Source organism: Pollicipes pollicipes, unplaced genomic scaffold (genome assembly GCF_011947565.3).
Source record: "Pollicipes pollicipes isolate AB1234 unplaced genomic scaffold, Ppol_2.1 Scaffold_4295;HRSCAF=5057_pilon_pilon_pilon, whole genome shotgun sequence".
Classification (NCBI taxonomy): Eukaryota; Metazoa; Arthropoda; class Thecostraca; order Pollicipedomorpha; family Pollicipedidae; genus Pollicipes; species Pollicipes pollicipes.
The window spans coordinates 5,125,710-5,138,378 of record NW_023596461.1 but is presented as its reverse complement, the minus strand read 5'-3'; the positions used below and the strand labels follow the sequence as shown (position 1 = coordinate 5,138,378).

Genomic DNA, 12,669 nt, shown 5'->3' with positions numbered 1-12,669 from the left:
ATTATGCCACCACCACACAAACTATATTGATTTGTACTGTTAATATACGCTGCATGTAAGGTAGGCTGTCTGCTTTCACAGCCTATACTTAAAAAGATACAGTGATGATGTTAATGGTTCCATCAAGACAATCTTACGATTCAGTGTTAGCAAAAAAATCATGAAGCGTACCATATTTGCATCCACACAATGTCATGCTCACAAGTGCAAAGAAAACATGCACATGAATGAGTATTGCAATATGAATGGCTTCCGAGCTTTCCTGTTACAGTAGTGGTGTTATCATCAGGAAATAGCCAACATTATCCTCAGAGACAACCAAATGCCATCCTTTAACTGACCTCATAGGACAGTTGGACCACAATACCATAAACCCACCTCCTATTTAAAGCAAAACTCCTGGTAACGGGGGTATGGCAATGAAACCTGTGCCCTCCCTCATCGCCTACATTTTCCACACCACTCCACTCCTCACTTTCTTTGCCTTCCCATGGCCTACATCACTGGGTATCATGTAAATTTACAGGAGCCAGCATGTTAGCAAAAGGTTGAGCTGATAATAATTGTTTTAAAGTTATCAAAACCTTGATGAAATAATGACATTTCAAGCAGAGGCATAATTTGTTTTGATAGGTTAGGGATCAGTGGCAACTTATGCAATGTACCCCAACGATATTGATGTCTCCCAGATTGGCACACTTCTTCACAAACTTAAGGGGAGGGATGGGGCCCTAAACTGAATAAGAAGTAGAAACACCCTTGATTTGAAGATCTATGTGACCGACAACCGTTATCAATCAGGACAAGCGCATCAATGTCATAAATTGGTATTTCCGAACTATTATCATGTCTTATTATTCTCCTTCATGAGGAGTGCCATCAGACTTAAACATAAAATCCACGGTTCTTTGAAAGGGAAGAAGACTGGTCGCTTATGACTGTTTCAGTGAGTCAACAGCCTTTCTGGTGTCTGAAAAGGCGGTTTGGATAATCACAGGTCAATTTCTACCATGATCGGATCATCCCGCCGACTTAGCCTGAACTGGCAATGCCTCTGGTCGCAGAACAGGACACTGAATCACGGCACAGCCAGCGAAGCAAACAACACCAGAAATTAAATCCAATGCAGGTATTCATGACGCTGCCATGCGAATGCCAATTGCGAAGTTGCAATGCATTGAAAGTCATTGCCTATCTCATATCAGTCGCATCGCAACAATTAAAACACGCCCTTGCGGCCAGATGAATCCGCATATCTAGATCTTTTCAATCCTTTATACTGTCTGGTTTGGCACACTGAAAGTCGGCTGTTAAAAACAGCGAATCGGCCCACGGGCCGGGCCATAGGAAATGCATCGATTTGTCGCCGACCTTTCATCAAGTCGACTGACCAACCAAAATGATAGGATCTTTTTGTCGCCGGGTTAGAATGAAAGTTAGGAAAGTTACCGGAGTGCCGTATGGTACGGCAGTCTTTACAAAAGCGTTTGTGTTGTGTGACGAAAGTTATTACCATGGAGTGATAATATCTACATATGGAGGCCTCACGTTATGTTTCGTATGGCATGCTGTATTTTTTCGTCTTGGCCGTCAACAAAATTTACTGTTCAATGACATTTTTGGCACCAGACTTCGCGTGAAAATATGCATTTTTATCGCAGACCTTATCCACCGAGTCGGCAGGTTTTACCAACCCTGGCGTGCGAACCAAGCAGCGCGGTCAAAGAACAGTCAAATTATAGCAAATGTATTGCAGTTCATTGCACGCAACACGTTTCGCACCAGGCGGGAATTAAATGGCAACTCTTGTGGCACACAAAGTCTATGCATATGGTGGTATAACACATGATGTGTGACAGGAGGCAGCATCCATTGCGCACGTCTCCATGCTGTCCAGAGTTATTGCAGATCCCTAAGAATGTCAAGGACTTGTCAGAATCCTGGCACTAGTTATAGGCCGATATCATCGCATGATTTGCTCTGGCTTACGGATGGCTCTGCAGCAAAAGGCTGGAGCTTTCACAGCAATAGGCTCGATGGCACCGGCTGGCTGCTGATGTGTGCCGGTGCTCCCTTCGCTAGAACGCGGATGGAGCAGCGGCCGATCCCACATACACCACACACAGGGCGGTGCTGCCGCATCCTGCCACACCGCCTACGTGAAAGGTCTCATCAATAAGGTTTAAATCAATTTTCAAACGAATTGGCTGCGATCGCACACTCCTCAGCTGACCGCTTCCAGAGAGCAGCACTCCAGGTGCGCTCATTACTTGATGATGGCCAGCAGTATCTTCTGGTAGTCCCCGGATGTCTCTGCCGTGACCGCCTCTGCCAGCGTCTTCTTGTAGGCCTTCTTAAAGGCCTCCTTTATATCCTCCAAATCGATCTGAGGACATAGTTGTCATGGCATTGCATGGAACCCAAGAACACACTTTCAGTTTCGAGAGCACGCGGGGCGGATCGAGGTTTAAACGAACTCAGCTGGAGCATGTAACTAGAATGCATTCCTAGCAAACAAAGTCACTCACTTAAGTCTTGCTTCCCAAGTCTAGTTTCCATGTCACGTGCTATTTGGTAGGTAGAGAGCATCTCAATTACCAGTGCTCTGGTCCCATTATTGAGCCCTTTCTGCATTGTGCCAACGGGTGGCCTTCAAATCCATTGCAATATCATTCCATGAACTTATTGATAGACACAACCTAGGGCTGACCAATAACGTCTGTTACCTCGAGTTAAACATATCAATCAGTTCGCGGGATATTTTGTGTTGTGTGTTGGCTATGGGACAGTGGCCTCATTCCTGAGTCACGGACACGGGCCTCCCAATGTATCCGCTGACGTTATTGACTATTTCTTAGTATCTATCATCCGAGGCAAACCGCAAACCTCTGGTTTCCTATGGTAGCCTCTGTCCTGTGACTTCGTAAGATATCTACGAACTGTAACCTCTTCCCAAGCACTCACTAACCTCTGATCTCGTGACCAATATGCGGATGAGTGTGTCGTCGTCAGTGCCGGCACCTTTCATCGCATCGTGTAGCACCTTAGCAAAGTAGGCGTTCTGATCTTTGACGCACAGCACTGAAACAGATACAGCACAGCGCATGGTAACGCGTAAGGCATGTTCAATGAAACGAGAATTACATGGCAGCCCAACTATTTTCAAACCCGCACGCATGCAAACACACATACACACATCTACATAGGCATACAAACACACATGCACACCTACATGAACATACACACATGCACATACCTACAAAAACGTACAAACACATGGATGCACCTACACAAGCACAAAAAGACACGTACACACACCTACCTAAGCATACAAACACAAAGGACACACGTACACAAGCATGCAAGCACACATACGCACACCTACATAGACATACGAACAAACATGCAGATACCTACAAAAGCAAACAAGCAAACATGCATACACCTACACAAACATACAAGCACACATGTTCACACCTGCACAATCATATCAAAACATATGCACACATGTTCACAATCATACAAATACACATGCACACACGTACACAATCATGCAAACACACATGCACACACAAATACGTTAGAAACATAGAAACACCCATACATGTGAATAAAGTTGTAGTTAATCACGGTTTGCATTTGCGTGCATATTCCGATCGATATTAGTGAATTTGTCGTCACAGAGAACAGTGAACTGTTCCTCCTCTGTCTTATTTAACTGGCATCTAATCGTTTGATATTTTCGAGATATTTCGAGTTCAAGGTAATTTAAGAAATTAAGGAATCTGCACCCAAAGGTTTAGCATTGCTTTCGTTGATGTGAAAGCATGCATTGTGTGATAAGCTGTGGGCATTCATCGAAATTTATGTTCAACTCTTACAGGCCGCTTTCCCCACATCCCCAAATTTTCCACAAATGGGAGTTTTCGCGAGGGATTACAGCGTAAATTTTGTTTGTGATCACATGTGATGTGCTGGCACGCTTCAGACCAATCACGACATAGCATATAGTTTTGGTGAAAACGCATATGATAAGTATCAGCGTTCCTCACCTACAGTTAGAAGCGCTTCCTTCAGGTCTCCTGAAAACTCCTTCTCGATGGCATTTTCTATCGAGTTATCCGCAAATTTGGTGTACTCCTCGAATGTTTTCTTGAGCTGGGGGTAGTTCGTTGTGCAGAAGATTCGGATAAACGTCTCCTCGTCTGTCCCGCTATTCATGCCTTCTCCTGCCTCATACAGCTCCTGTAGACAATAGAATGTATTCGTGTCAATGGAATGTATAAATGGTACCAAGCCTGTTCACCAGGAATGGCACGTGAAGGATTGGCCTGAGCCCATGCAGTACATATGCTGCTGGGCTCTGCCGAACACTGACCTGGGCCAGATCCTTGGAGCGCTGCGGGCTGACGCCGACGTCGTCGTTTTCCCTGCCGTCCTGCAGCAGCGCAACCATCAGGCGCTTGACGTCGCCACTCATCTCCGACTCGATGTCTTCTTCCAGCGAGCGGCGAAACTCTGTGGTGGAGCCATGCTAGTGGTCAAGCGCTGCGGCGGGGCTGCGTCACAGGTCAAACACCGCGGTGGAGTCACGTCTGCGGTCACACACACCGGCGGGGTCATGTCTGCGGTCAAACACTGTGGCGGGGTCACGTCTGCGGCCAAATACTGTGGCGGGGTCACGTCTGTGGTCAAATACCATGGCGGGGTCACGTCTGCGGTCACACACACCGGTGGGGTCACGTCTGCGGTCAAACACTCCGGCGAGGTCACGTCTGCGGTCGAATACCGTGGCGGGGTCACGCCTGTGGTCAAACACTCCGGCGAGGTCAAGTCTGCGGTCAAACACTGCGGCGGGGTCACGCCAGCGGCCAAACACTGCGGCGGAGTCATATCAACGGTCAAACCCTGTGGCGGAGTTATGTTAACGGTCAAACACTGTGGCGGAGTCATATCAACTGTCAAACACTGTGGAGGAGTCACGTCAATGGTCAAACACTGTGGCGGTGTCATATCAATAGTCCAAACACTGTGGCGGAGTCATATCAACGGTCAAACACTGCGCCGGAGTCACGCCAGCGGTCATCAAACACTGCTGCGGAGTCATCCACGGTTTTTTTCAAACGAGCCCCAACGGCTCAAGAGTGCTACGCTCCTGCAGCTATCTGCTTCTGAAATAGAACCGTGTAACGAAGTTACACCACAAACATCGCCACAGAATACAGTGGCCTGCGTTGGTTGCAGGCATGTTGCCTGAAGTTCACAGCCTTAGACCCAGGTCCCCGCAGCCTCGTGAGAGAACATGGCAGGTAATCATATGTCCTGCTTCTTTGCTGAGGCTACCTTGAATGATAATAACGAGAGGCAGATCGGACCTTCGTGTAATCTTAACGATAATGTTGTGAAATCTGAAGTACTGGAAGTGCTCCCTCTCTCAGAACTACAAGTGCTCAAATTTGAACGTGATTTGTGCAGCCTAGCCGGACGTTGCAGAAGCAAACTGGCAACTCCTCGGACTTTAACCTGCCTTTGCATACATGTTGTATGTGGTTGTTGGTGTGTCTATTTGTTGTTTTACCTATCCCGTAATGTTATCAATGACCTTAAGGGGAACAACATGAACGTTTGTGGATCGCGAAATTCAGGAGTAATGATTTCATCCTGAATCGGAGAAATCGGTCACTGCTTTCAGAAATGCAGCGTGGACACGAATGCTCGCCATAAGATAGGATGTGAGTAACTGCTTCACCCAATGCCACGATATCATGCTAGCACCGCAGAGACGTGGACTGAAGTCTCCGGGTGGTGGTCGCTTGAACTCCTTCCTCGCCGTCAAAGCAACCGGCCGCGTGGGAGAAGCCGGTTTTCGCCAACCCCCACCGATACCCCCACCACCCGCCCTACCTAACTCACGGTGCTTGTAGGCCCATCGGCGGCACCTGACCCACTCAGGCGCTTGCAGACCCCGATGACCCCTGGCTTGCTTACGGTATTTGTAGGCGGCGTCCACCTGTGCCACCATATCCCGCTTGCAACCGCAGATAATTTCGATGAGCGTGTTTTCGTCGGTGCCGAGGCCCCGAATGGCCTTCCGGCACCACTGCGCCAGGTAATGATGGCTGTTCTGCTCGCACAGCGCCAGCACGGCCGACTCGAAGTTGCCTCCAAGCTCCGCCTTCAAGTCATCTTTCAGGTCCTGACGGCATGGTGGCAAGGTCAAAGCTGCATTCAGATCCTTTAGGCACGGTGGTGAGGTTAGAACTGCATTCAAATCCTGTCGGCACGGCGGCGAGGTCAAAACTGCATCCAGATCCTGTAAGCACGGTGGCGAGGTCAGAACTGCATTCAAATCCTTTAGGCACGGTGGCGAGGTCAGAACTGCAGCAGCCCAGAGTTCGCATGCGGCAAGCTAGGATGGATGGCACTCAGATTCACTGGTCTTAGCACCGACGGCATCAGGGATCGAGAGCTACTGAAGCCAGAAATGCCGGCAAAACGCATGCCGTCAGATGAACTTCAGTCCCATATCTCTCAACTAAAATACATGCACGTGGTGGCCTCATGGTAAATGTGGTGTATGACTGATGCCTGGAAGCACCTCAGTTGGCTAAACAACCTGACCTTCTTTCGACTGTTACACTGCGCTCGCGTGCCCTGAGGTTGGAAGTGTCGCGGTATTTCAGGTCGATTTCAGCTGATTTAATGTGCATTTCTGGATGTATTTGCATTTCTGCGTTGCACGGTTGCATTTCTGCACTGCGTTGCATTTCTGCGTTGAGTTAATGTGAATTTCTGGCCATGCGAAGCCAAAGATTCAGGGCCTTGCCTTTGCTCATACGACTGGGTATTTCACTGGGCAATGAGGTATTTGCAGTGAAAAGCACGTTGGAAGTCGCTGCGGTTGATTTGAGTTTTTAGCTTGTTCTTATCTAATTTATATGAGCCCGTGGCCTTCTAGCTTGACGATGTCCTTGTGTCTCCGAATGAAAAGATGTCCCTAACCATCACGTATCCGACCGTGAGACTACCCATAGCATACCCGGTTTCTTCCATGTTGAGCACAATACATAGAGGCTGGACGTTACGGAAGCCGATCGGCAATTTATGCGACCAGGCCCGACCTTATCTGCACAAGATTTACGCGTGCACTGTATGTGCGGTGTCCCCTATAACCTATCACCAGACATAACCTACCCGATCTATCCACGCTGCGGAGACCAGGCCGCATCTTACCCGTCCGAACTGTTTTTTGTAGCGGTCGGCGATGGTTTCACGATCCTCGCAGCCGTTCTTGGTCAGGATCTCGATGATGACTCGTTCGTCGGTGCCGATGCCGTTCATCGACTTGCGCAGTCGCCGGCCGAGCTTGTCGGCGTCTGAGTCGCTGAGGCCGCCCGTCGACTTAATGGTGCCGCCCTGCGAAGAGGACACAGTGGGTGAGGCGTGCAGGGGGTTAGCTGCCCCTTAGGCCGGGTGCACGTGCGTTCTCGCTGCGGCACAGGTTTGCAAGGCGGTTGCGCCGAAGGTTTTGTACAGACCTCTGTTTCGTGGTGATGTTTGATTCGACACTGCTTATTCACCCATAGCCTTCCCCGTTAGGAATAGATAATTGTCTCCAATATTTTGGCGGAAACAAATCTGCTGCTACGGACGATTACCCACTACTAAAGAGACGCCCATAAACAAGATATGGCAGACAGAACGCTGCATTTTGAAACGCAATGTGTATTGTAGACTGGTGGTGGGTTATTACAATGTAGAAAGACGGAAAGGGTTGGGAAATAACAGGGTAACACTGCTTATTTCCTGGGAGTAGGCTCCGGTTTTGCGTCCTTCTCTGTTGGCCAGCAGGTCACCATGACCATTTCATGTGTTGTTCTGGATCGGACCACACAGCCACCCATCTTGTGATGATGTCAGGGATTTTGAGAAAAGGCTGCGACCCGAAGATAGATACACTGGCGGAATTCACTCCCAAGGGAATTCAACGCGCTATTCGTGGAGATGGGATGTGTTCCACCCAAAGCATTGCACATCATTCCCTGCACGAGCATGTCTTAATGGTGCATTTTTTAGCCTGCCGTGTCGAAGTCATAAAATAATTGCTCAACTCATCTTCTCTAAAACTGTGCGAAGATGGTGCTGTCCTACTTCCCAATCACAATAAAAACAGCTTCCCTTCATACAAACTGCATGCAAAAAGACAAGCTTCAGACTCATAGTAACGGCTGTCATGCTGCCATGCTGCCATCTTGTTACTTCTGGAAATTTTACGTAAGTTGCTAAGTGCATTTGCAAGGAACATTATTTGCTTAATTAAGACAGCAGCAATTGCATTGTCCGTCTGAGAAAAACCAAGAAAATGGAGATATGGATGCGTTGATATTTCGGCAACATGCCCTGTTCGAATGATAGCAAAAGGGATTTCTGTTATTGTTTCGATAAAGGCATGTCGTCAAAATATCATCACATCTGTATCTCCATTCTCCTGGTTTATCTCCGGGGAATAAGGCAGTTACCACTGTCTTATCTTCTCTGCAAATTTTGTTGACTTTGTAGCGCCATACAATTTTGACGTAAGCCACTGTCGTTATGCTAGTGCCAATAGAATACAAATCACACACAGGACCCATGTTAACATGAGAACATTTACGGAGATGTTGCAGTGTAAAGAATGAGAAGGCTGGCGAACAAATGGCACAGTACGGATCATGTGGCGCTGCAGCGGTCTTTGCAACGTTTTTGACTTAAAATTGTCGGTTGTTTGGCCTTTTCCCAATGTGTTGCTATCTGGGGTCTCCATCGTAACAAAAGATATACATATATACAACTTTGCTCGTTATCCGGCCTGCCGTCTTCTTCGGCAACAGGCAGGCCTGGGCGTTTTCCCATTTTACTTCCCTCCCAGACGCAGGAACATCCACGCATTGCGACTAGCAGGAATCCTGTTGTGACGTAGCAACGTCGTTCTTATCGATCTACTGGCACTGATTGATCCGAACCTCGATGCATGTCGCCACCACGACCCCCTAATGGCCTGTGCGCACGAGGCACCGCACCTGGCTGGGCTGGTAAGACGCAGGCGACGCTAAGCCCCCCCCCCCCCTTCGACGTATGTGCTGACTCTTTGGTCGAGGCCCGACGCAACTGGACTGACCTGAACTTGACCTACATAATGGTCAGATTACGAGGCCTTCATTTTAAGTAAGCTTTGTTGCATTAGCAATCACATTCCCCAAATACGGCCTCGTCTGCATGCTAACGTGATACTTATCATCTGTGCGTAACGCGCTGTATTTTGTGAAAAAGAAAGATGAAAACACATGTTCGTCCTGTTCATCAAGCGAAGGTGAATGGAACAGACAGGCCCACTTCTCGGCAGCATTATTAGACAGAAACCTAAGTTGGTACGATATATTAAATGCACAAGAAGCGGAATGAGCAGAAGCAGAACCGTCACGGGTCACTAATTGTTTCAAAATGGCCGTCAAATTTTCCAATGGAGGCGTTTTTATTTCGTGGCCATGTACCTCTTAGTAATATCATGGTTGCGCCTTTGGTCACGTGGGATCACGTCAAAAGTACTGCGCCCATGAAACGACGAAGAAAGACATGGTGACGAAACATGTCAGACGTTTTCGAAGAAATGCGTCTCGCTCCTTTACCCACTTTCTTCGTGCATTTTAGATTTGGTATCAGTATATTGATCTGTGTTATAGCGATAGCATGAGGCAGGCTAGTACATGAAACACAGGTAAACCGGTAAGTTATCGCACTTTCAGCCTACTCCAGAGTTGATCTCACCTTCATGTTGGCTGTATGTGTGCGGAGGACAAAGACGGAGGTCGAGCCGGCTCCTCGGCCGGCCGTGTGTCCAGGTGGACTGATCAGGTGACGCTCCCCACTCTCCACCCCCCCCCCCCCCCCCCCCCAACGGCAACGCTTCCAGCGGCGATCGATGGCGCGTTGGCAACTTTAAACAAACAGCGGTCCAAGGCGTGCGCCGGACTGCGGACCGCGGACCCCAGCCGCATACGCATTAACAGGCGCACGCACACACATACACACATACACGCACACACACACGCACATAACTGTATATATTTATATGTACATATGTTTATATCTATATTCATATATATATTATATATATATATATATATATATATATATATACATGCGTGTGTGTGTGTGTGTGTGTGTGTGTGTGTGTGTGTGTGTGTGGTGTGTGTGTGTGTGTGTGTGTGTGTGTGTGTGTGTGTGTGTGTGTGTGTGTGTGTGTGTGTGTGTGTGTGTGTGTGTGTGTGTGTGTGTGTGTGTGTGTGTGTGTGTGTGTGTGTGTGGCGTCATTTACATCGAATAGCCATTCAGTAATTGATACTATAATGTAATCATTCAGTCACATGGTGTCAGTTGGGTTCCTGAAGTCTTTCTGGCTTTGGTGGTCTTGTTTAAAGGCACGCCTGAGTCTCGTAACTTGTAACATCGGCTAGTTGTACTCAAAGATATACAGCTTCCACGGCTTTATGTCAATGGGCAACCCACATACATAACAGCCCTCACAGCCACATGTAGCTCTCATCTGGTCTTCTTTGATCGCTTGTAGGCCATCAAGCAAGCTTCGCTGCTATGCTCTACGCGTTGCGTCAGCAGTGTTAGCAACTTTCTTCCTTGCTGGGGGAAATTCCGTGCCTGGGAGAAATTTTGATTAGCTTCTCCGCGGCTGCTTGCCAAAGCGCTTTGAAATTTGGTGATTTTTCCTGCAATTGATATAGATGTTACAGTGCTGGAGTAAGCTAAGTGTCGCATATTTTTCAGTCACAGTAAGCTAAGTATCGCATATTTTTCAGTCACATCCATCATGAACACTGGTGACGCACAGAATATTTCAGCTGAAACGCAGTCAGATGATGCAAAGTGGCAATCACAGGCGTGTAAAGCTTAGATTTTAGTAGTGATTTTATTAGTTTTGTTTTTACACCTACCTACAGTACATGTTGAACGTTTCGATAATGCTTCCATTGTGACAGGCTTTAGCCCATCGTTATGGGGTTGGTGTATCTGCGTTGCCTGGGGCCAAATGAAAAAAGGCATGCGGTATACTCCAGCAGGATTAAGAGGTCAAGTTAGACTATAATACATACTAATGCACATGTATGCATACATCATGTTGTGCATGCACAGTAATATAATGCGTGTTGCAAACTTAACCGGGCTTTTTACTTACTCCATCTCCAGATGTAACATACAATAGCTCTTCTGTGCATTTGATCTGCGTGCGTCATCGTCTGGAGCATTATGTTTCCTGGATGTGAGATTAAGAAGTGTAGGTGCATGAAAAAACATGCAACGTGAACCAGTGGACTGTTAGCATGCGCTCGGGTGGGAGGGTCAAATTGTCTCCCCCCCGAAGGGTTTTCCAGAATGGTTTGCGAATGGCGCGGCGTAGCCGCGCCAAATTTTGCATAGCTGTGTAGACAATTGAATAGCGGATCGTTTTGCATCAAAATGTAGGTGTACCTAGTAAGGTCACTGACCTATGGCAGGTCAAACACAGGCCACGGTTTCAGCCAAGGCAATTTCTAGGGAGTCCTTCAATCTGATCTAACAACGGAGTGTTAGACGAAGCCATACATCTCTGAGATGCTTTCTTAGGCAACACAACAGTTGAATAAGCAAATTAGATTGACCTAAGGTCAGGTATAAAGGTTGCACCAAGGTCAAAGCCATTTTGTTTTGCCACTCTGGGGCTTGCTGTACGGGACAGCTTCTGGTGCTCGTTTTGAATTCATTGATAGCAGGAACCGCATTATCCATCTTCCATAGACTTCTTAGAAATCAGAATAGGTCATTGACCTAAAACGACCCAGGTCAACATTTTTTTTAGGAACATACACTCTAGGGTAATCTTTGTCGCTTAGTCAAATGCAAAGCTCAAAGCAAACTTGCAAGATTTTGGTCGCCTCGGCCTTCAAAAGATCAAGCAAGGTTACTGACCTTGAATGAGCATGTGACCTTTTACTTAGAAACGGCTATCTAGGTTCTGGGGGCGCTTGGAGACCAACCTGGAGCTTGACCTTTGTCTGTTGTTATCCGACCTTCTTTGACCCGAAGGTCATGACCTAGCAACCTAAAACTTTGACCTAAGTGAGTTCACGTACAGGTCAACACACTCTAAATTTGGTGTCACTAGCTTTCTTAGTTCCCGAGATCTCAGCGGGGGGGGTCTCAAACTGACCCCCCACCCAAGCGAGGGGCATCGAGCCGGCCAACCGGGCGCGTGTTACAACGTGAGTTTATAGTTCACCAAATGGCGGTTTGACAAAGAAAATTAGCGCTAATGGTGCCTCGTTTACCTAGATCTGCCCTTGCACAACATATGGGGGTTTGTCATATGTGCTTGCATTTTATACATATATATATATATATATATATATATATATATATATATATATATGACAGCATATATGTGCATGCATATATGAAAGTATATGTATAAATGTATACATATAATTCGTAAAAACATCACGCACAGTTCCTAGGAGAACAAAAGCTATGAATATGGAATCAAACGAAATGGTTTGCTATTTACGCCTATATTCCTCAGCATAGACACAAAGAACAAAAAGAACTGATGCTCATCACTTTTTACCTTCTTTGGAACTGCCT

General features: G+C 47.2%; 1 protein-coding gene across 1 annotated transcript; it reads right to left on the bottom strand.

Annotated features, from left to right (window-relative positions):
• Positions 1-1,731: 1,731 nt before the first annotated feature.
• On the bottom strand, positions 1,732-9,873 carry LOC119097105 (annexin A13). Its single transcript, XM_037220151.1, has 7 exons — positions 9,805-9,873; positions 7,234-7,416; positions 5,989-6,196; positions 4,379-4,518; positions 4,053-4,245; positions 2,969-3,081; positions 1,732-2,386 (listed from the first exon to the last, which is right to left on the bottom strand). Exons 1-7 carry the CDS (start codon positions 9,808-9,810, stop codon positions 2,267-2,269), a joined length of 963 nt encoding a protein of 320 aa, XP_037076046.1. The 5' UTR covers positions 9,811-9,873; the 3' UTR covers positions 1,732-2,266.
• Positions 9,874-12,669: the final 2,796 nt, after the last annotated feature.

What these genes read in the sequence shown, in the direction of transcription:
- LOC119097105 (XM_037220151.1), bottom strand. An exon ending in ACAAAAAACAGTTCGGACGG is followed by an intron (nt 6,197 to 7,233) that starts GTAAGATGCGGC and finishes CCATGCCGTCAG; the next exon opens with GACCTGAAAGATGACTTGAA. An exon ending in TATTGGTCACGAGATCAGAG is followed by an intron (nt 2,387 to 2,968) that starts GTTAGTGAGTGC and finishes CTATGTCCTCAG; the next exon opens with ATCGATTTGGAGGATATAAA.